At 44.5% G+C, this 23,658-nt stretch overlaps 1 protein-coding gene and 1 pseudogene across 2 annotated transcripts in view; one reads left to right on the forward strand and one right to left on the reverse strand.

The window, feature by feature from the left end:
• uba2 (ubiquitin-like modifier activating enzyme 2) overlaps window positions 1-14,894 on the forward strand; it is a 51,930-nt gene extending 37,036 nt beyond the window's left edge. The window contains exons 14-18 of one of the 2 annotated variants that reach the window (XR_006314067.2): window positions 1,269-1,365; window positions 8,688-8,793; window positions 9,742-9,896; window positions 12,638-12,851; window positions 13,736-13,871. Coding sequence is in view for 1 of the 2 variants with exons in the window: in XM_043706516.2 (XP_043562451.1) it covers window positions 1,269-1,365; window positions 8,688-8,793; window positions 9,742-9,896; window positions 13,736-13,923 (546 nt within the window). In the remaining variant the exon portion in view is untranslated. Of the gene's footprint in view, window positions 1-1,268; window positions 1,366-8,687; window positions 8,794-9,741; window positions 9,897-12,637; window positions 12,852-13,735 lie in introns of both variants that reach the window. The other variant, XM_043706516.2, reaches the window with a different exon arrangement.
• Window positions 1,558-7,483, reverse strand: LOC148147277 (uncharacterized; annotated as a pseudogene).
• Window positions 14,895-23,658: the final 8,764 nt, after the last annotated feature.

A 23,658-nucleotide genomic window follows, 5' to 3' on the forward strand; every position in this document is an offset into this window, starting at 1 on the left:
GTAGGTGGTGAAAATGGCAGAGGATGATGTGCTGGATTTGGAGATTAGTGGGGTGGAATGCAAGGGCCAGGGGATTCTATCCTTGCGGTTGCGGGGGTTGGGTTGGGTTAGAGGGCAGAGGTGTGGGAAATGGAGAAGATGTGATTGAAGTAATTGTCAATCATGGAGGAGGGGAAATCACGGTCCATGAGGGAGGAGGCCATCTGGGATGTCCTGGAATGGAATCCTCCATCAGCTTATCAAGGCCACCCACAAACTGAAGGAAGAACACCTCATCGTCTGCCTCAGGAGCCTGCAACCACACAACTTCAACATTAAATTCACCAGTTTCCAAATCTTCCAACTCCCAAGCCCCTACCCCATCCCAGGTCCAACTTTCTGGCTCAGCACTGTCCTGCCTGGCCATCTTCCTATCCGCTCCACCTTCCCCGCCAAACTACCACAATCACTATCTACCTGCATCTACCTATCGCCATCCCACCTACCTTTCCCCCAGCTCCACTTCCCTCCTCCTCTTTATCTCTCAGCCCCCCTCCCCCCCACATTCTTGATGTTGACCGAAATGTTGACTTGCCTGCTTGTTGGATGCTGCCTGACCTGTGTCGTCTTCCAGTGCCACACTTTATTGATTCTGACTTTCCAACAGGCCTCACAATCTCCAAATATGTCAACCTCTCAGCTTGCAGACACAGTATTGTGACATTTCCTCCTTTTTCTTTCTCCTTTCCTCTCTTATCTCCCTCTCCTTTTTCTCCCAGCTCTACTTCCCACCCTCCCCACCCTGTGTCTCTCTCCTTTTTCCCACTCTCTCTATTGTTCACCTTTGCCCCATTCTTACTCATTCACCTTTCCTCCTCTTCTCTGTGGATGCTGGTTCCATTAATAATCTTTTTTTTTGGTCATAAAGTAACTTTAATTTGTAAAATAAAAGTGGTTGGATTGAGTTAAGGTAAAGATCAGCCATGATTTAACTGAATGACAGCATTAGCTTAAGGGGCTGAAAAGCCTCCTGGTCTCCTCCTTCAGGCACCTTGGAGGTAAGGTCCCTGAGCCATTATGAATTATTTTATTGTTAGAGGAAGCTTTAGAGTTATTGTCACTTTAAATAAGACACTTTAAATAAGCCTCTTGGGATTTAAGTTGTGCATTCAGTGATCTTCAGTTCAATGTCAGTTCATTTCACTCAACTGCAGTGAAGTTGAGTTATTAGATGTTGCGCTGGAATAATTCCTGCACTGAGGGTCCTGCACTGTCTTCTCTCTCTGCAGATTTTGAAGGATAAATTTGGGATGGTAGCTCCGGATGTGCAAATAGAAGATGGCAAAGGAACAATCCTCATCTCCTCTGAGGAAGGAGAAACCGAAGGTAGAGAGCAGTTTTGTTTATTTCTTTTTTGCATTTCTAATCTAAATCTGTTCAGAGATGTTATGATACTCCTCGGGAGTAGGTAGGACTTGAACCCAGGTCTCGTGGCTCCGAGGTGATGACATTTCCAATGTTCAGATCCTTTCCCACATTTGTCATCCACCTGACTGATAAGCTCAGTGTGTTGCTGTCTTACCTCTGAGGCAAAACACTTGGGAGTACATCAGTGCTCTCAGAGAATTGTACAGTACAGAAGAGGCCCTTTCGCCCATCGAGTCTGTACTGCCAAAAATATACCAATACCTACACCAATCCCACTTCCCCACACTAGGCCCACAGCCTTCAATGTTACGACATTTCAGGTGCTCATCCAATTGCCTTTTATTTTTGTTTATATAGATATTTTTATTAGAAATTTAACATTTTTACAAGTTTACAAAAATAAACAAAACTCTCAGATATAAACATTGATATACAATTAACTCAAATATACAATAGCCAAAATTTAACAAAAGATTAAAAAAAAACCGAAAAAGAAGAAAAAAAAAACAAAACTCAACTATCTACTAATCTAACCTACAACTAACCAGAGTGTATATTTAAGTCTCTTACATGCTCGGAATGTGTTAACATCAGATGTATTAAAACCCGTATTCGTGCGGGATTCCTTCCCCGAGGGGTCCCGGACCAGCCAGGTTTGTAATCTCAATTAAATAAAAGCCCTTGTTAGGATAGCCGAAATATCTGTATTTATGTAATTCAAGAAGGGCTGCCATATTTTATAAAATAATTCGGTCTTTCGGTGCACCATATTTGTGAGGAAGTCAAGGGGAATACATTCCATAATTAATCTGTGCCAATTTGAAAGTCCAGGGGGGCCCTCAGCCACCCAGTTCACCAAAATATTTTTCCTTGCACAGAAAGGAAGAATAGAAAATAGTCTCTTCCCATACGTGTCCAGGGAGAGAAAGTTCGAAAAGCCCAAAAGGAGAGATACAGGGTCCACTTTAATTTCCGTTCCTAAAATTTCTGTCAGGGTACTTGCTATTTTAGTCCAATATCTACGGGTCTTATGACAGGTCCATAGGCAATGTACAAGAGTGCCCACCTCTATTTTACATTTGGGACACATTGGAGATGCTCCTGCCTTAAATTTTGCCAATCGATCCGGTGCTATATGGGCCCTATGAAGTATCTTCAGCTGGATAGCCTGGGTTCTGTTACAGATAGTAATTCTTCTAGCGTTTTCCCAAATATCATTCCACATTTCTATAGAGATTTCTAGTCCCAAATCCTGATCCCATGTTTTAAACAGATTATCCATATCTCCCGATACTTCATCATGTAGTAAATGATAAATAGTACTGACGGAAGATACCCCCACTGGTCGTAGGACACTACATTCTCCATCTGATTTATAAAGACTATCTAATAACGTAGTCTTCTTCTGTATATAATCTCGAATTTGGAAGTATCGAAAGAGGTCTCCATTAGGTAATCCGAATTTCTGACGCAGCTGTTCAAAAGACATCAGGACCCCATCCTTAAATAGGTCCCCTAAACATGAGATACCCCTGGATCTCCAGAGTTTAAAAGTGGCATCTGTAAACCCCGGTTGGAATCCCCATGCTCCCACTATCGGCGCATAGGGGGATGTTTTATGTGAGTTGCCCTCATTTTGCCGCATTATATTCCAAGCCTTAATTGTGTTTAGTATTATAGGGTTTTACAGTGATCTGTAATGATTTTCCTCTTGTCTGAAAATAAAAGGTTAATAAGTGGGTATTTTACTTGAGAGGCCTCGATGTCCAACCAGATTGATTGTGGATCAGACAAGACCCAATCAGCTATGTAACTTAATAGGGAACTTAACTGATATTTCCTAAAGTCTGGGAAGTCCAATCTTCCCTTTGTCTGTGGAAGCTGTAGTTTCTTCAGCTTAATGAGGGGCCGCCTATGATTCCAGATAAAGGAACCCAGCCAGCCATCTAGTTTACATAAAGCCGTCCTCGGCAGCATCACCGGAAGCATTCTCATAGGATATAGGAGACGGGGCAGGGCATTCATTTTGATTAGTGCTATTCTACCCAACCAGGAAATTGGTAGGTCTCCCCATTGCTGGAGGTCCGGCCTTATCCTTTCCAGTAAACGCACAAAATTAGCCTTATACAACTGACCAAATACTGGGGTAATAAAAATGCCTAAATATAAGAAGCCCTCCAGGAACCAACGAAAGGGAAAAAGGGATCCGTCCACTAAGTGGGGTATCATAGCAAGGCAACCCATTGGCATAGCCTCCGATTTTGAAAAATTAATTTTATAGCCTGAGAATGTGCTAAATGTATTAATAACTTGGATTAGGCGAGGTACGGACATCAAAGGATTACTGAGGAATAGAAGAACATCATCTGCATAAAGGGTAATTTTATGTTTACCTGTACAAATCCTCGGGGCCGTTATATTAGGATCAGCTCGTATAGCTTCTGCTAGTGGTTCAATTATTAGCGTAAATAACAATGGCGAGAGGGGACATCCCTGACGGCAGTCCGTACCCACACTGAAGCTATCCGAACCTAATCCATTGGTAACCACAACTGCTTTGGGATCATTATACAATGTTGAGACCCATTTGGTAAACACCTGTCCAACGCCAAACCTTTCCAATGTGTAAAAGAAATATGACCATTCAACCCTATCGAATGCCTTTTCCGCGTCTAATGAAACTACTACTCCTGGTATCTTTCCCTGATGACAGGCTTGAATCATATTCAAAACCCTTCTAATATTATTGGATGATCTACAGCCCTTAATAAACCCCGTCTGATCCTCCTTTATAATATGTGGCAGTACCCTTTCTAGTCTCAGTGCTAACGTTTTAGAAAGGATTTTAAAATCTACATTTAGCAAGGATATTGGTCTGTATGACGTACAATCTTCTGGGTCCTTTCCTTTTTTAAGGATAAGAGAGATATTTGCCTCTTTCAGCGAAGGTGGGAGACAGCCCTGACTATATGCATAGTTATACATGTCCATAAGTGGACCAGCCAATATTTCTGTAAATTCTTTATAGAATTCAGCTTGAAAACCATCTGGGCCCGGTGCCTTACCACTCTGAAGTTGCCTAATTGCATCAAGTATTTCTTGGAGTGTAAGCGGAGCATTTAGGATCGATACTTGTTCCAGAGTTAGGCCCGGAAAGGTCACATTTTTTAAAAATGACTGCATCTTCCTCGTCCTATCTTCACAATCCTGCGATTTATATAACTCAGAATAAAATTCTCTAAAGATCGCATTAATCTTTTTATGATCATGAGTCAGAATACCCGTACTTTCCTTGATAGATGTAATAGTCTGAGGGGCCTTTTGTTTCTTTGCAAGAAATGCTAAGTATCTACCCGGTTTGTCGCCATATTCATATAACCTTTGTTTTGCAAATAATATTTCCCTCTTAGCCTTTTGAGTAAGCGTAGTGTTTAGAGCTGTCCTAAGAGCCGTAATCCTTTGCAATTTAATAATAGAAGGTGTATCAGTGTATGCTGTTTCAGCTACTTTTAAGCGAGCTTCAAGCAGACGCTGTTGTTTTCCCTTCAATTTCTTCTGGGTCGCTGAGTAGGAGATGATCAAACCTCGGGTGTAAGCTTTGATGGTCTCCCACATCATTGATGGGTTGCTAGCTGTACCTGAATTAATTTCTAAAAAAGTTTTAAATTCTTGAGAGAAGTACTTTACAAATTTACTATCTTTCATTAGGAAGGTATCCATACGCCAATGCCGAGGGGATGTCCCATTGTTCCTCGCCTTAGTTTCCATATATACAGCAGCGTGGTCGGAAATTGCTATACTACCTATTTTACAGGATGATATGGAATTTTAAAAAATCGAGGGAGCAAAAAACATATCAATTCTGGTATGACATTTATGTGGATTAGAGTAGAAAGAAAAATCTCTGCCCTGTGGATGAAGACATCTCCATACATCTACTAATCCTAATTCTTTGTTCAGATCCATCAATTGTCTAGATCTGGGAGATACTCCTGCAGTACTCTTAGGAATCCTATCTATTTCCGGATCCATAATACAATCAAAGTCTCTCCGTATAATTATATGACGGGCACCAAAAGCCATCAATTTTGAAAAGGCTTCCGTTATAAATTTAAAGGGGTGTGCCGGGGGGCAGTACAAATTTAAAATCCCATATTCCTCTCCATTTATGAGGGCTTTAATCAAGATATATTGTCCAGATTCATCTTTTATCTGTTTTAGGATTTTGAAAGGGAAATTCTTTCGAACAAGAATAACAACTCTCCTGCTTTTTGAGCTAAAAGAAGAAAAGAAGACCTGATCAAATCCATCCTGTCATAATTTCAAGTGTTCTTTATCCGACAGGTGTGTCTCCTGTAGGAGAGCTATATCAACTCTTTCCTTCTTAAGATTTGATAATATTTTCTTCCTTTTGACTGGCGAATTACTCCCCTTGACATTCCAGGTGCACCACTTAACTGACTGATCAACCATAATCATCTGGGCCAATCCAAGACCCCTTGGGAGGGGGGCCCCTATCCAGAACATCCCGAGCGTACAGCATATAAAATTTACAAAAATAAAGTCTCTCTAATACACCAACAACAATACAATAAAAAACTATTTCTAAATAAAAAAAATATAAAATGTGTCTAAGTGTAGATTTTCCACCTTGTTCCCAGGGGGTGTCATTTCCTCTCCAAAAGTCCATCATATCCTCTCCCAACCAATGCCCCACCCTTGACCCAGGCACTCCTCAATTAAATGAGGAGAATTCAAATATAATACAAAGCTAGAGTTAACAGTGAGCACCCTACCCCCACCCATACCAACACCTGGATATATTTGGTAATGTTAATACCATATATAAACATATAACTATAAAATTACCACCTCAACAAATAATAATTAAATATAATAATACAAAATAACAAGGGAGAACAACCCCGCTCCTAGAGACAGAGGTAAAATTGAATAAGGTAACCATCTCCCCCCACCAACATTAACCAAACCCCCCCAGCTTATACATACATACATATACACACATACACACAACATATACATACATCCCTCATATATACATAAATAATAAAAGAAAACAACCCCAAGGGGGGGAGAAAATCAAATCCCTCTCCCCACCCTCCATGATAATATTAAACAGTAAGGTAGGAGAAAAAAAAAGGGGGGATATAAACCAAAGTGGGGGGAAAGGCAAACCAATATCCATTATGTCTTACAGTTTATCTAAGAGAGTCCAAGAATTCCTTAGCCTTTTCTGGTGATCCGAAGTTATATACGGATCCTTCATGGTTAAAGCGTAGCGTCGCTGGGTAGCGTAAGGAGTACTGAATATTTAAGTCCCTTAAACACTTCTTCGCCTCGTCGAATGCCTTCCTCTTTCGGACCAGAACTGGGGAAAAGTCCTGGAATACCATGATCTTGGATCCTTCATAGATCATAGCTTGGGAGTCTTTTCCGAGATTTCTAGAGGCTTCTAGGAGTATCTGCCTCTCCCTATAGCTCTGCAGCCGGAACAGGATCGGGCGTGGGCGCTGGTTCGAGCCGGGCCCGCGTATTGCGACCCGTTAGGCCCATTCTACCCTTACCTGGCCTGATCCAGCTTCCAGATTTAAAATCTGTGGCAGCCACTGCTCCAGGAATGCTGTAAGCTGGCCTTCCTCTTCCCGTTCGGGAAGGCCCAGCAAACGAATATTTTTTCGGCGACCTCGATTATCGAGGTCGTCAATGTAATTCTCTAAGGTCCGGACTCGCTGTTCGAGAGTCCGGACCTGATCCACGGCCGATTGCACTGTACTTTCGGAGGTCGCGGCCTTTAGCTCCGCCCCTCCGACTCGGCGCTCAATTTCTTGGATGTCTCGGTCGTGCTTCTGCAGTGCGGCCGAGAGTGAGTCCCATCGATTTCGGGATTCTTCGATGAAATCGTCGATCTTCGCGTCCAGCTTGGGGATCATCTCCACAAGGCTTGTTACCGTAGGTAAGTCCCCCGGGGCGGCTGTGGACGCCTCTGCAGCAGCTGGAGAGGGTGGGGGAGGGGTCCTGCTTGTTGAGAGCTGCGGGCTCCCTTCCCTTTAGTCATCTTAATTAAAGATTCAATTGTTTAAGTTTAATATTAAACAACTAATTAAATTAAACAACTATTATAAATGATTAGGTGAGTGTGGTGGGGGTGGGTGACCCACTTTACCCAAGTCTTGGGAGTAGCACTGTAGACTCAGACTTGCTGGGTCACCGCCATCTTGGATCTCCCCAATTGCCTTTTAAAAGTTGAGATGGAAATGTGTTGCTGGAAAAGCGCAGCAGGTCAGGCAGCATCTAGGAAACAGGCTGCGCTTTTCCAGCAACACATTTCCATCTCTGATCTCCAGCATCTGCAGACCTCACTTTCTCCTTTTAAAAGTTGAGGTTTTGTGGCTCAAATACTCTCCTCGGCAGTGCATTCCAAGCCCCCTCAACACTCTGGGTGAAAATGTCTGTCTTCGCATTCCCTCTAAACCTCCTGCCTTTCACTTTAAAAGTGTGCCCCCTTGTTCTTGCCCCTTCAGCTAAGGGAACAGCTGTTTTTTATCCACCCTATCCATGCCCCTCATAATCTTTTACACACCTATCATGCCCCCTGCAACCTTTTTTGCTCCAAAGGAAACAGCCTGAGCATATTCCACCTTTCTCCATCGGTGAAATGTTTGATCCCATACAACTTCCTGGTGGATCTCCTCTGTACCCCCTCCAGTGCAATCACATCCTTCCTGTAGTGCGGTAACCAGAACTGTACGTAGTGCTGCAGCTGTGGCTTAACTAAAGTGTAGTATGCTTCAAAATAATACCTTTGGGATCTTTTGCATCCACTATTAATGTCTTGCCTGAAAGTCCTCTGATATTGTAGCACTCATTTGGTGCTCTGCATGGAATGTCAGCCTGGGTCATGTGCCCAGGTCACTGGAGGGGGGCTTAGCCCAAACCTTAAGATTCATGTGAGTGTATTACTGTCTGAAGCACAACTGACTTGATGGGTCAAATAAAAGCAAAACACTGCAGATGATGGAAACTGAAAATAAAAACAGAAATTCCTGGAGAATCTCAGTAGGTCTGGCAGCATTTGTGGAGAGAGAATCAGAGTTAGTATTTTGAATCCAGTATGACTGTTCTTCAGAACTTGATGGGTCACTGGTTTGCCTTTGTGCCAGAGCTTTAAGGACGTTAGAAAATTATTTGATGGGATTTCCCATTTGAAGGCCAGGGATTGGGTGTTGTGTCTTTGACTTGTCTTTTATTATCTCTGTCAGCAAACAACAACAAGAACCTTTCTGAGTTTGGCATCTGCAATGGAAGCCGACTCCAAGTAGATGATTTCTTGCAAGACTACACTCTGACTGTGACCCTTCTGCACAGGTGAGGAGCAGGCCTTTACTCTGTCACATCATCTGACATAAACATGATATTATACTGTTTTTATTATCTCTATAACTGCCCATGCTACAGCACGTGGCCTCACTTCAACCGTTAGCCGCTCAGACATGCATATGAAGTAGGAGCAGGAATAGCTGATCTGAAGTGCCCTGAGTTGTTATTTCCTGTTGACCTCCTCTCACATTTGATTATCTACCTTTGCCATATAAGTATTCACAGATCTTGCTTCCACTGTGCTGGTGGGGGAAGAGAATTCCTAGACACTCTACCCTTGGAGAAGAAAAGTCCTCAACCCAGTCTTAAATGGGAGAGTCCTTATTTTAAACTCTCCCCTAGTTCAAGTCTCTCCAGTAATGGGAAACATTCTTTTACCTTCCATCCTGTCAGGTTGCCTCAGGATTTTATACATTTGAATAAAATCAACTCTCTTTCTTCCAAACTCTGGTTATAGGCCAATCTGTCAAACAATCCTCTTAACACAGCCCGGTCATCTCGGGAACCGGTTCAGAGAGAACTAGTTCTAATATAATTATATCTTTCCTTATGTAAGGAGATCAAGACTATCCCTCCCCTCCCTTGAGGTGTTTACTGTTTGCCTGGGATAAGATTTTCTGGCTTCTAGTCATGCTCTGGTACTTTGTTCAGCTGAGCTGAGATTGAGAGTGACCATTGCAACAGTACTGGTGGAGCACAGTAAAGTGCTGTCTCTCCTCTCCATTGCCTGCAGCAGCCTCTCTTTAGGGAGACAGATTCCTGGATAGATTCAACTCAGGCCTGAAGGAACTGAGCACAGATGAAGAATTGAACTTGGCCCTTTGGTTCTGTATATCCCACACAAACACTCAGTTAATCTACAAGGGGCAGTGGTGTGTTTGCACTGAATCATTTGAGCTGCTGAGTTTGTTTTCACTTTGTGATGATCAATTTCAGTGAGGATCTGGAGAAGGACATAGAGTTTGAAGTGGTTGGCGATGCTCCTGAGAAAGCTCCTCAAAAGCCAAATGAGGAAGATGGCAAGGCCATAACCGATGGCAAGGCCATAACCAATGGCAGTGATGATGGAGCGCAACCTTCCACATCTAAAGGTAATGCCTTTTTGTGTCTGCCTTATCTCCTCTTCCCTCAGATCAAAACATAAAACGTGCTAAATCAGTACAAACCCTTTTGTTTGCACAGCCATGAGCCTGCAATGGGCTTAGTGTTTTAAATTCATTCTTGGACTGAGTGTGAGACAAGACTAGTATTTGTTGCCCATTCCACCTCCCTGAACTGCTGCAGTCTATACACACATAGCTGTTAAGGAGGTATTTCTAAGGTTTCAGTCCAGTGACAGTGGCTGACGTTGATATAATTTCAAGATATGTGGAACGTGGATAGTATTCCAGTCTTCTCCTGACATGTACCTTGTAGATGGTACATAGGCTTTGGAGTGCCAGGCAAGGAGTTACTCATTACAGAATTTCTGTTTTGTTGCCACTGATTTAGTTCAGCTTCTAGTCAATTGTTTATTGGGGATTCAGTCGTGATAATGCTGTTGAATATACAGAGAAGATGGTTAGATTCATTCTCAAAGAATGTGGATTAGTCGTTGGTTGATGACTATAGGATATGCAGTATCACTGGGACACTAGGCTGAACACTACAATCTCAGCAGCGGATAACAAGTTTGTATTAGCAAAATAAAGACTCAGTCAGTGTTTTTTTACAACTCCAGGCCATCCAAAGTACTTTGATTAAGGAAATTCCTTTGAAATGAGTCACTGTTGTAATGTAGGTATTTAAAATCTTGAGACGGAGAAACTGTTCCCATTGGTGGAAGGCTTGAGAACCCAGAAGGCACAGATTTAAAAAAGCTGACTAAACAAGCACAGCAAGTGGCTAGATTCTGAACCATTTGAAGATTTGGTAGAAGCAGGTTCAATTGAAGCACTGAGAGAATTGCATTGCTGTCTGTGAGAGAGGGTGCTGGGAAGGGTAAGGGCGTGACATGTGAGAAATTGCTCCTCAGCGAACCAGCGCAAAAACAATGGTTCAAATGGCTTCCTTCAATATTATAACTATTCTGAGATTCATAGTATTGTACCATTTTTATTTAAAATTGAAATACTTCTTAAATTCTTTAACTAGCCACGAATGGTTCATCTCTCTTATAAATTTTTTTCTCTCTCAATATCTTTGAGGGTCTGAAATGTCATTAAAATGCTTGGCATTGCTTATCTACAGGACAAACTTTTAACCTATATCCCATTCCACTTCAGCCAACTTTGTTGTCATAATTTTCTGATGACTACTTATTTAATTTGAAGACAAGTTTCTGGCCATTGTTTCTAGGCTGTTTGTGAGGTTGTAATATTATCACCCTTCTCTAGAAGATCCTCTTCTATGAGATCACCCATTTATTGTGTCTCATTTAGAGTCATAGAGATGTACAGCATGGAAACAGACCCTTCGGTCCAACCCGTCCATGCTGACCAGATATCCCAACCCAAACTAGTCCCACCTGCCAGCACCCGGCCCATATCCCTCCAAACCCTTCCTATTCATATACCCATCCAAATGCCTCTTAAATGTTGCAATTGTACCAGCCTCAACTACTTCCTCTGGCAGCTCATTCCATACACGTACTTTGTGTGAAACAGTTGCCCCGTAGGTGTCTTTTATATCTTTCCCCTCTCACCCTAAACTTGTGCCCTCTAGTTCTGGACTCACCGACCCAAGAGAAAAGACTTTGCCTATTTACCTTATTCATGCCCCTCATAATTTTGTAAACCTCTATAAGGTCACCCCTCCACCTCCGACGCTCCAGGGAAAACAGCCCCAGCCTGTTCAGTCTCTCCCTATAGCTCAAATCCCTCCAACCTTGGCAACATCCTTGTAAATCATTTCTGAACCCTTTCAAGTTTCACAACATCTTTCCGATAGGAAGGAGACCAGAATTGCAAGCAATATTCCAACAGTAGCCTAACCAATGTCTTGTACAGCTGCAACATGACCTCCCAACTCCTGTACTCAATACTCTGACCAATAAAGGAAAGCATACCAAACGCCGCCTTCACTATCCTATCTACCTGCGACTCCACTTTCAAGGAGTTATGAACCTGCACTCCAAGGTCTCTTTGTTCAGCAACACTCCCTAGGACCTTACCATTAAGTGTATAAGTCCTGCTAAGATTTGCTTTCCCAAAATGCAGCACCTCGCATTTATCTGAATTAAACTCCATCTGCCACTTCTCAGCCCATTGGCCCATCTGGTCCGGATCCTGTTGTAATCTTCGCTGTCCACTACACCTCCAATTTTGGTGTCATCTGCAAACTTACTAACTGCACTGCTTATGCTCGCATCCAATCATTTATGTAAATGACAAAAAGTAGTGGACCCAGCCCCAATACTTGTGGCACTCCACTGGTCATAGACCTCCATTCTGAAAAACAACCCTCCACCACCATCCTCTGTCTTCTACCTTTGAGCCAGTTCTGTATCCAAATGAAGCGAATGCATTTCTCCCACATATCTTTGAATCACAAGCTCAGTTCCCTGATTTTATGTTTGGTCATTGCTTAGTTAGTAATCTGGCAATAGTTACCTTTGTGATTCTGCTTTTTAGTGTAAACCTTAGCTGCTCATACTCTGTTAGCAAAGCCTCCTTAGCTCTATATGGAACACGATGACTGGATCCCTCCCCTCCCACTTCCAAGTTCCTCACCAGCCTCAAGGAGGCTTCCTTAACTCTAGCACCGGGACTCTCACTTTGAGTTGCAGAGAACTTTGATTATCCCGTTAACTTTACTGTCTCTTATATTCCTTTGTTCTCCTCCGTTTGAACAGCCCTCATGTTGCTGTGGTCAGCTTGCTCATCCACCCTGCGAGCCCTGCTCTCATCCACACAAGCTGCAAGTGCCACAAACCTGGACTAGTGCAAGGGCTGAGGCTCCTCCAGTGTTACCTTCTGGATCTTGCCTCAGTTATGTCCCCTAGACCCTGCATGTACTGAAGTACTGAACCCGAACACTCTGACTACCTCCTGGAACAAAGTGCCCAGGTAACTTTCTTCCTCCTGATGCATTGCTGTGTCTGAAGCTGAAACTGCAGTTCATTGATCCTGAGCTGCATCTCTTTGCTCCACATGTAGTTGTGCATCACAATGGTATTCGTCAGCTTCCACATGCTACAGCTTACAACGCACCATGTGCCCATCATCTTTATCATATTTTATTTAACTAATTAGCATTTCAAGTTTTAAAATATTACTCCAGGAATATTATAGTCCTATTTAATACAGCCATTAAATCTCCCCAGTCCTGATTTACACTATTGTCCTATTTTAGAGAGAAAATAAAACCATCACCAACAGTTGCCTACCTGTCCAGCTAATCAACACCTCCTAGACCTTGGCTTTTCGGGGTCTCCATCTCTAAGACAATAGCCAAACTAAAACTGAACCTCTTCCATCACTACATTGCATTCTCCTACTCACTCCAGTTCCTTGTCTGCCATGCTGTCATGGTGCCACCCAGAGGCCACCAACACCTGTGACATGTTGGGTCGGATGCACTTTGAAAGTCCACAACAATTCCAGGCTGGAGGGTAGGTTCTGGCGCACACTACTGTCAAATCTCACTGTTCTGTTTGGATTTCCTGCATATTTCCTTGCACAGGGAGTTGTGGTGATCTGGAATTCATTGTCTGAAAGGGCAGTAGAACCAGATTCATTAGTAACTAATCAAAGGAAATTGGATAAATGTTTGAAGGGGAATTATAGACAGGAAAGAGGAGATGGGATTAAATGGATAGCTGTTTTGAAGAGCCCTCAGGAATGCTACTGTGAATGGGCAGCTCCAGTGCTTATTACTGTGGTTCGATGATGAACCTCCCTGTACAGACTACCTCATTCTCCTACCATTATAACCATGTCCTGTTCTTCAGCCTCAGAGCAGGACGATGTCCTGATCGTTGACTCGGATGAAGAGATGCCCTCGTCCAGTGGAGCGGAGACTAACATGGATAGCCGGGGCCTGAAGAGGAAACTGCAGGATGAGGCAGAAAGCGTTGGTGTTAAACGGATATGCACCGAGCAGGAAGAGGAGGAGGATGATGTCATTGCATTGGATTGAGCGACATGATAATGATTCGTGCTGCTCTTTTTATCCTCGCACCACACTCTGTCGTCAGTTACAGTGGGGTGGGTAGGTGGGGGAAACGATGTCAGCAGAGAACCTAACAACAAGCCACAGCCTTAAATAATCCGATTGGCTGATGGGGGAGACTCCAGCGGCTGAGAGAGTCACACATCCAACAAGTTGTGATAGCAGTGTCTACCACGTTGCTGGATATAAACTGACACCCACGTCTTCTGGTTTGCTGTTCAATGTAATTCTGTTCTCAAGCTTTGTTTCCCTCCCTGCTCTTCCCTGGCTCTGATGCTACTTACAGAATTTGCTGTTCAAGTATTAAAAATGTTCCTGTTTGTATAACAGCAGCGACATGTTTTGTAAATTGCTGTAAACACTTCATTTACCCCAAGCCTGTTTGTACTTCCTGATATTATAGCCTCTTTAATCAGATCTAGGGGCCTCTCCTGTGTCTTGTTACAGTTTGTAGTTATTTATACGTGACTTTTGTATAACGCAGATATCTTATCTTGTTTTTGTTCACACTGTGGATTGCAATGATCCGATCTGAGGCAATTCCAGTGGTTAGGCTCCCAGTGTTTGGGTCCTGAGTCAGCCACCTCCAGGCAATGTCAGCAGCTTGCTCCCTGGCAGGGTGGGTGTGAGACTGTACCGGGTGGATGTGTGGTGAGTTAGGGACATAGCATTATCTGAAGAGGAGTCATCTGCTCTGTAGTTTAGGGAGGGTAGAAGAAAAATGTAATTTACATTCGGACTGTTCTAGAACCTTTATTGATCCAATTGACCTGTTCAATGTTGAGAGAGAGAGAGGTTACTGAGGGTGTAGCTAAAAGTATTTTTGTAGCAAATTGAGATTGTCGTTTCAGTAGGTCTTTTGTATCTGAATTGACTGTAAAACGTGCCGAAAAGCTTTGTTACAAATGGCAATTTTCATGATTAAAACATTAACTGTGTACAGCTTTTGTCTTCAGTCCACGATCAAATCCCTCGACCACTCTGCAGTATTCCTGCAAGTATTCACTCACACTTGGACATGCCTTTATGTTGTTGTATTTAGGTTTGTGTATGTTATCTAAGTATTGGAGGAGGAACAGTGTATACAATTGTTTTTTGGTTCTTCCTCCATGCCTGATGGGAGGGGGAGATACACCACTCCCTTCACTTTGCTCTGCCTTTGTGGTGAGTCTTTGTAACCTGTTTGCAGAGTGAACTCGCCAACCCAATGTAATCTTGTTCACACCTGGGTACTGCCAGTTTGATGGTGAACAAGAGGTGGATTGCTGCCTGAAACCCCTAGCCTGTGATGTGATGCAGAATCTCATCAACCCTGTCATCACTGAGCTAATAATCCAGAGACCCAGGTAATGTTCTGGGGACCAGAATTCAATTCCCATCACAGCAGGTGGAGGAATCATGAATTCAGTGCAAATCTAGAGCTATAAGTCTAGTGACCATAAAACTGTTGCCAATTGTTGGAAAAATCCCTCTGGTTCACTGATGTCCTTTTGGTCAAGGACTCTGACACCCTTACCTGATCTGGCCTACATAGTATCCATACATTGTGGAAACAGGCCCTTACACCCAGCAAGTCCACACCAACCCTCCAAAGAGTATCCCACTCAGACCCATTCCACTATTACTCTACATTTACCCCTGACTAATGTACCTAATCTAAACACTACAGGCAATTTAGCATAGCCAATTCACCAAACCTGCACATCTTTGGATCGTGGGACGAAACCCATGCAGACATGAGAATGTGCAAATTTCACACAGGTAGTCATCTGAGGCTGGAATTGAACCTGGGACTCTGGTACTGTAAAGCAGCAGTGCTAACCATTAAGCCAACGTGCCGTTTGGTGCTTGGACCAAATTTTGGAGAGCTGTTTCACAGACTAGTCAAATAACAGTCTTACAATGCCCCAGAGATCACCTTTATCATCCCTGGATATGTCCTATTCCCACTGGAAAGACATAACCAGCAGAGATGGCAGTCAGGTGGGAGTTGCCATGGAAGTCCCTGTCGCAGGAATCCTCCTGCTGCTTACCATACACCGCCCTCCCTCAGCAGATGATTGCACCTCTCCATGTTGAAGGAAGCACTGAGGGTGACAGGCACAGAATGTATTGTCAAATTTCTGTGTCCACCACCAAGAATGGCTTGGCAGCATGCTAGTGATTGAGCTGGTCAACTCCTGAAGGACATAGCTGCTGACTGGGAACCAGTAAGCAGGACAAAACATGTTTGACCTCATCTTCACCAGTCTACCTGCCACCGATGGATCTGACCATAGCAATATTGCTAAGAGCCACACAGTCTTTGTGGAGACAAAGTCCTATTTTCTTATTAAGGATACCCTCAATCATGCTGTCTGGCACTACCATTGTGCTAAATGGCATAGATCTGAACAAATCTAACAACTCAGCACTGGATATCCACGAGGGGAAGTGAGCTATCAGTAACAGCCGAATTATACTCCAACACAATGTGCAAGCTCATTGCCTGGTATCTCCCCAACTCTACCCTTACCTACCTCAATGCAGGATGTGTCAGGAACAGTGCCAAATATACCCAAAAATGCGGTTCCAACCTGGTGAAGCTATAAAACATGAATATGTGTGCTAAACAGTGTCAATAATAAGTGGTTCCATAACCAATAGGTTAGATCTAAGCCCTGCAAGCTTGTCACTCAACAAATCCTCATCATCCAGGACAAAGTAGCCCATTTAAGTGGTACTCCATCTGCAAATGTCCACTCCCACCACCACACTCAATAGCAGCAGTGTACACTTCCTACAAGATCCACTACAGAAATTCGTCAGCTTCCAAACCAGTGACAGCAGATACATTGGGAACATCATCCCCTGCAAGTTCCCCTCCAAGCCACTCACCACCCTGACTTGGAAATATTTCACTGTTCCTTCAGTGTCACTGGGTCAAACTCTCCTTAACATCATTGTGGATCTACCTAAACTACATGGACAGTAGTTCAAGCAGGCAGCTCACCACCATTATCTGTAGTGCAAGTAGGGATGGGCAATAAATGCTGGCCCAGTGATGCCCATGTCCTGTGATTTAACTTTATGAAGTTCTTGTGTTGAGATTGGCTTGGTTAGTGGTGAAACTTTCTGTACCAAGCTTTTAATTAACGTACATACGCTCTCGCTTTCCGCAAGTGATTATTGGTCCCAGAACCTTGGCTGATTCTCTCCTTCACTTGTTCGTCTAAACATTCACTCTCCCCTAAATCAACAAGCACACAGTAGCTCATTTTGCCAGTTCTACAATATCCACTTCAAAACCATCTCTCAAACCTCTGCCAAATTGGGATGCAGTCAGCAGACCCCAATGGGTTCCACCTCTGCACATTAGCCTCCCAAGTTGCACGCCATCATGACATGGCTATTCATTGACTGTTCCTTCATTATCACAGGGTTAAAACTCTGGGGCTCCCTGCCAAACAGGGACTGGTCACAGTGGTCAAGTGATTCCTGAAGAAGGGCTTATGCCCGAAACGTCGATTCTCCTCCTTAAATGCTGCCTGAACTGCTGCGCTTTTCCAGCAACACATTTTCAGCTCTGATCTCCAGCATCTGCAGTCCTCACTTTCTGCTCAAGTGGTGATGGGCAATAAATACCAATCCTGCCAGTAACATATACATATTGATAATGAAACATTTGAAATTTTATTGATTGGCTTATTTACTGATTCAGCATTATTCTGGGTTTTACTTTGAGGCTTTGTTGATATGATAGTATAGTGGGTATGGACCATGGGACGAGTGACCCAGAGCTTGGAATATCGGTGTGAAATTGGACTTCAGTAGTTCAAGCAAGTGGCTTACCACCAGTTTCTGAAAGCTAAACAAGAATGAATAGTAAATGCCAACATTGTCAGCAATGAAAAAAATAAAAAGGGTTCAAATCCCACCACAGCAGCTGAATTAAATAAGTCTGGAACAGAAATCTAGTTTAAGCAATGACCACAAATCTATTGGGTTGCTGTAAAACCTTATTCACTAATGTCCTTCATGGAAGGAAGTCTGTCAGCCTTAACCAGACTACAGTCACAGCAACATGGTTACCAGTTGGCCCCTCTGAAGCTGTTGAGTAAGATGTTCCGTGTAGCAAACAGCTCGGATTCCAGCAGTTCAAGGTGACTCGTCATTTTCTCAAGGACAGCTGGGGATAAGGCAAACAGCCCCATGACATGAATGAATAAAAATAAAAATCAGTTATTCACCAAACATCTGAACATGGGGTCATAAAAATAATTTAATGATTATTTCCTGTGGTGGTTGAGCCTAGATCCTTAAAATTAGACCCAGGATGATGTCAGGAATTGCTTCTTCACACAGGATAGTCAGCATCTGAAACTCTGTTCCAAAAAGCTGTGGTCCAATTGAACATTTCAAAGAGATTAATGGTTAAGACGGGTTATGGAGTCAAGATAGGTAGATGGTGTTGAGAAATGGATTTGCCAGAATCTCATTGGAGTACTAGATTGAGCAGCTGAATGGTAATCAGTTCCTATGTTGATTCATAAACATGGATGAAGCAATGGTATGGGGCTGATTAAATTGCTGTGTGGAGAACCAGAATAGACTGGATGGACTGAATGGCTCCTATGTCTGGAAGGGGAGGCAATGGCCTAGTGATATTATTGCTAGACCCAGGCAATATTCTGGAGGGCCTGGGCTTGAATCCTGCTGCAACAGGTGGTGGAATTCCAGTTCAATAAATGAGCGCTTTAGGGAACATCTCTGGGACACCCAATCAACCACACCACTCTGCGGCCCAACATTTCAACGCCCCCTCCCATTCTGCCGAGGACATGGAGATCCTGGGCCTCCTTCACCGCTGCTCCCTCACCACCCGACGCCTGGAGGAAGAATGCCTCATCTTCCGCCTCGGAACACTTCAACCCCAGGGCATCAATGTGGGCTTCACCAGTTTCCTCATTTCCCCTTCCCCCACCTCACCCTAGTTCCAAACTTCCAGCTCAGCACTGTCCCCATGACTTGTCCTACCAGCCTATCTTCCTTTCCACCTATCCACTCCACCCTCCCTGACCTATCACCTTCATCCCCACCCCCATTCACCTATTGTACTCTATGCTACTTTCTCCCCATCTCCACCCTCCTCTCATTTATCTCTCCACCCTTCAGGCACTCTGCCTGTATTCCTGATGAAGGGCTTTTGCCCAAAACGTTGATTTTCCTGCTCCTCGGATGCTGCCTGAACTGTTGTGCTTTTCCAGCACCACTCTAATCCCAATTCAATAAATATCTGGAATTAAGAGTCTAATGATGACCGTGAATCCATTGTCGATTGTCAGGAAAAACCCATCTGGTTCACTAATGTCCCTTAGGGAAGGAAACTTCCATCCTTAGCTGGTCTGGACGACATGTGACCCCAGACCCAGACTTTTAACTGCCCTCTGGGTAATTAGGGATGGGCAATAAATGCTGCCTAGTTAGCGATGCCCTCATCCTATGAATGAATAAAGAAAAACTGACTTTGACTCAATCAATACAGCAACCCATTGAATCTGTGTTAGCTGTTTTGAGAAGTCACACTCCTGGGTTTTCTCTACATGCCAGCAATCCTTTCTCCCACAACATTATCCAATTCCTTATTGAAAGCTAGCACTGAATCTGATTGCACATCTGGTTGTTTTAATCTCCGAACCTGCTTCTGGATATATGAATAGGAAGGGTTAAGAGGGATATGGACCAGGTGCGGGCAAATGGGGTTAGATTAATTTAAGATATCTGGTCGGCATGGACGAGTTGGACCAAAGGGTCTGTTTCTGTGCTGTGACTCTTATTAGGAGACCTGACCAAATGTTTGATCAAAGAGACAGGTCTTAAAAATCATCCTTATAAAGTTAGAAAGAGAGATGGGGAGGTTTCAGGAGAGAATTCCAGAGTGTTTGGGCCATGTAGCTGAAGGCATGGTCACCAATGATGGAACAATTGAAACCAGAATGCTCAAGAGAGTGAAATTGGATGTGTGCAGATAATGCAAGCAGCAAGAAGAAGTTACAACAATGGAAAACGTAAGACCGTAGAGGGATTTGAAAGTAAGGATAAGAATTTAAAATCAAGAATTTAAGATCAAAAATAATGTAGGGCAATTATCACAGATTTGAGGGGGAATTGGGACTTGGTTCACGTTCAGACCATGAGTAGCAGAGTTTTAAATAACCTCAAATTAACAGAGAGTCCAGTCGGCAGAGCAGTCAGGAATGTGTTGGAATAACCAAATCTAGAGGGAACAAAGGCGTAGGTGAGAGTCTCAGCAACAGATCAACTGAGGCAGGGAGAGAGTCAGGCTATGTTACAGAGTTGGAAGTAAACGGTCTTTACGATAGTGTGGATAAGTGTTGGAAGCTCATCTCAGGGCCAAATATAACATTTTGTGATCAACCCCGTTAGTCTCAGCCAGGGAGAGAGACCAATTTACAGGGACAATGTGGAGAATTCGAGGAAATTTCTGCTCATCCAGTATTGGATGTAGGACTAACAGTCTGATCATTTAGATACAGTGAGGAATTAGGTGAGAAGAAGGTGAGCAGAGTGAGATGTACTTGTAAAAACTGAAGATGCCAAGGGGCAAGAGGTAGGAGGGACTAAAGATCGATCCTTGGGGACACCAAAGGGAAAGGTGCAGGAACAGGAAGAGAAGCCAAAACAGGCAATTCCCTGGCTGCAATGGATAAGATTTCTGGATCAGTGGTGCTGGAAGAGCACAGCAATTCAGGCAGCATCCGAGGAGCTTCAAAATCGACGTTTCGGGCAAAAGCCCTTCATCAGGAATAAAGGCAGAGAGCCTGAAGCGTGGAGAGATAAGCTAGAGGAGGGTGGGGGTGGGGAGAGAGCAGCACAGAGCACAACAGGCCAGTGGGGGAGGAGATGAAGGCGATAGGTCAGGGAGGAGAGGGTGGAATGGATAGGTGGAAAAGGAACTAGGCAGGTCGGACAAGTCCGGACAAGACAAGGGACAGTGCTGAGCTGGAGGTTTGAAACTAGGATGAGGTGGGGGAAGGGGAAATGAGGAAGCTGTTGAAGTCCACATTGATGCCCTGGGGTTGAAGTGTTCCGAGGCGGAAGATGAGGCATTCTTCCTCCATGCGTCTGGTGGTGAGGGAGCAGTGGTGAAGGAGGCTCAGGACCTCCATGTCCTCGGCAGAGTGGGAGGGGGAGTTGAAATGTTGGGCCACAGGGTGGTGTGGTTGATTGGTGCAGGTGTCCCAGAGATGTTCCCTAAAGCACTCTGCTAGGAGGTGCCCAGTCTCCCCAATGTAGAGGAGACCGCACCGGGAGCAACGGATACAATAAATGATATTAGTGGATGTGCAGGTAAAACTTTGATGGATGTGGAAGGCTCCTTTAGGGCCTTGGATAGAGGTGAGGGAGGAGGTGTGGGCGCAGGTTTTACAGTTCCTGCGGTGGCAGGGGAAAGTGCCAGGATGGGAGGGTGGGTTGTAGGGGGGCGTGGACCTGACCAGGTAGTCACGGAGGGAACGGTCTTTGCGGAAGGCGGAGAGGGGTGGGGAGGGAAATATATCCCTGGTGGTGGGGTCTTTTTGGAGGTGGCGGAAATGTCGGCGGATGATTTGGTTTATGCGAAGGTTTGTAGGGTGGAAGGTGAGCACCAGGGGCGTTCTGTCCTTGTTACAGTTGGAGGGGTGGGGTCTGAGGGTGGAGGTGCGGGATGTGGGTGAGATGCGTTGGAGGGCACCTTTAACCACGTGGGAAGGGAAATTACGGTCTCTAAAGAAGGAGGCCATCTGGTGTGTTCTGTGGTGGAACTGGTCCTCCTGGGAGCAGATACGGTGGAGGCGGAGGAATTGGGAATACGGGATGGCATTTTTGCAGGAGGTAGGGTGGGAAGAGGTGTAATCCAGGTAGCTGTGGGAGTCGGTGGGTTTGTAAAAAATGTCAGTGTCAAGTCGGTCGTCACTGATGGAGATGGAGAGGTCCAGGAAGGGGAGGGAGGTGTCAGAGATGGTCCAGGTAAATTTAAGGTCAGGGTGGAATGTGTTGATGAAGTTGATGAATTGCTCAACCTCCTCACGGGAGCACGAGGTGGCGCCAATGCAGTCATCAATGTAGCGGAGGAAGAGGTGGGGAGTGGTGCCGGTGTAATTACGGAAGATCAACTGTTCTACGTAGCCAACAAAAAGACAGGCATAGCTGGGGCCCATACGTGTGCCCATGGCTACCCCTTTGGTCTGGAGGAAGTGGGAGGATTCAAAGGAGAAATTGTTAAGGGTGAGGACCAGTTCGGCCAAACGAATGAGAGTGTCGGTGGAAGGGTACTGTTGGGGACGTCTGGAGAGGAAAAAACGGAGGGCTTGGAGGCCTTGGTCATGGCGGATGGAGGTGTAGAGGGATTGGATATCCATGGTGAGGATGAGGCGTTGGGGGCCGGGGAAACGGAAGTCTTGGAGGAGGTGGAGGGCGTGGGTGGTGTCTCGAACGTATGTGGGGAGTTTCTGGACTGGGGGGAATAGGACAGTGTCGAGGTAGGTAGAGATGAGTTCAGTGGGGCAGGAGCATGCTGAGACAATGGGTCGGCCAGGGTGGTCAGGCTTGTGGGTCTTGGGAAGGAGGTAGAACCGGGCAGTGTGGGGTTCCCGGACTATGAGGTTGGAAGCTGTGGATGGGAGATCTCCTGAGGTGATGAGGTTCTGTATGGTCTGGGAGATGATGGTTTGGTGATGGGGGGTGGGGTCATGGTCGAGGGGGCAGTAGGAAGAGGTGTCCTCGAGTTGGCGTTTGGCTTCAGCGGCGTAGAGGTAATGGATAAGAGTAAACCAGGTGGGAACACTCACTGCCAGTTGGGCTACAATGGAGAGGGGTTGGAGGTAGACGGCATGGTCACAGTGTCAAAGGTTACTGACCATTTGAAAAGGTCAAGGAGAGAAAGTTTACCTTTTGCCACAGTCTCACTGGGTGTCATGTCGTGATTTAAACTGTGACAATGACTCAGAGATAGTTTCCAGATCACAAAGTAATTCCTTTCCTTTTTTAAGTGACATACATTCTTTAAATATACACTGCCTGTTTCTCACTCAGATTTAAAAGTTTGTGTAATTTTATACATAAAACTTTTGAATCATAATTTTTCTCTTGATGACTGTGTAGGCTGCCTCAGACACTGCCCAGTTTTGGCTGATCTGGTCTTTTGATAGCTGTATTGTTCTGTATGCAGCCTAAACACGAATATCACACACACTGCAATTTTGTAGAACTAGGAGCAGGAATAGGCCATTCAGCCTCTTGACTCTGCTATTACAAAGGCTGAAGCCATTGCCTTCAGAAACCACCCGACTACATCGCGGTCTCAGTTTAAACCCTAATCCATGCCTTTGTTCCCTCTAGTCTCGAATATTCTGATGCATCCCTGGCTGGAATCCCACATTCTATCCTCAATAAACCTAAGTTCATCCAAATTTCTGTTGCCTATGTCTTACATTACATGGCACTCATCTCTCACCATGTGCTTACTGATGTACATTGGTTCCCAATAAGTAACATCTTGATTGGAAATATCTATCCTTGCTTTTGAATCCCTCCTGCTTCCTTATCTCTGTAAGCTCCTCCAGAACCATGATCCTCCTCTGTCCTGAGAAGACTGGTCTGAATTGTGGGGAATGTTTGTGGCCTAAGGGATGTCCGAAGTTCCTCGGGATTGTTGGGGCAGAG

The sequence above is a fragment of the Chiloscyllium plagiosum genome, unplaced genomic scaffold (assembly GCF_037043375.1).
Source record: "Chiloscyllium plagiosum isolate Xiang-an unplaced genomic scaffold, Cpla_swu_hap1 HiC_scaffold_17, whole genome shotgun sequence".
Lineage (NCBI taxonomy): Eukaryota > Metazoa > Chordata > Chondrichthyes > Orectolobiformes > Hemiscylliidae > Chiloscyllium > Chiloscyllium plagiosum.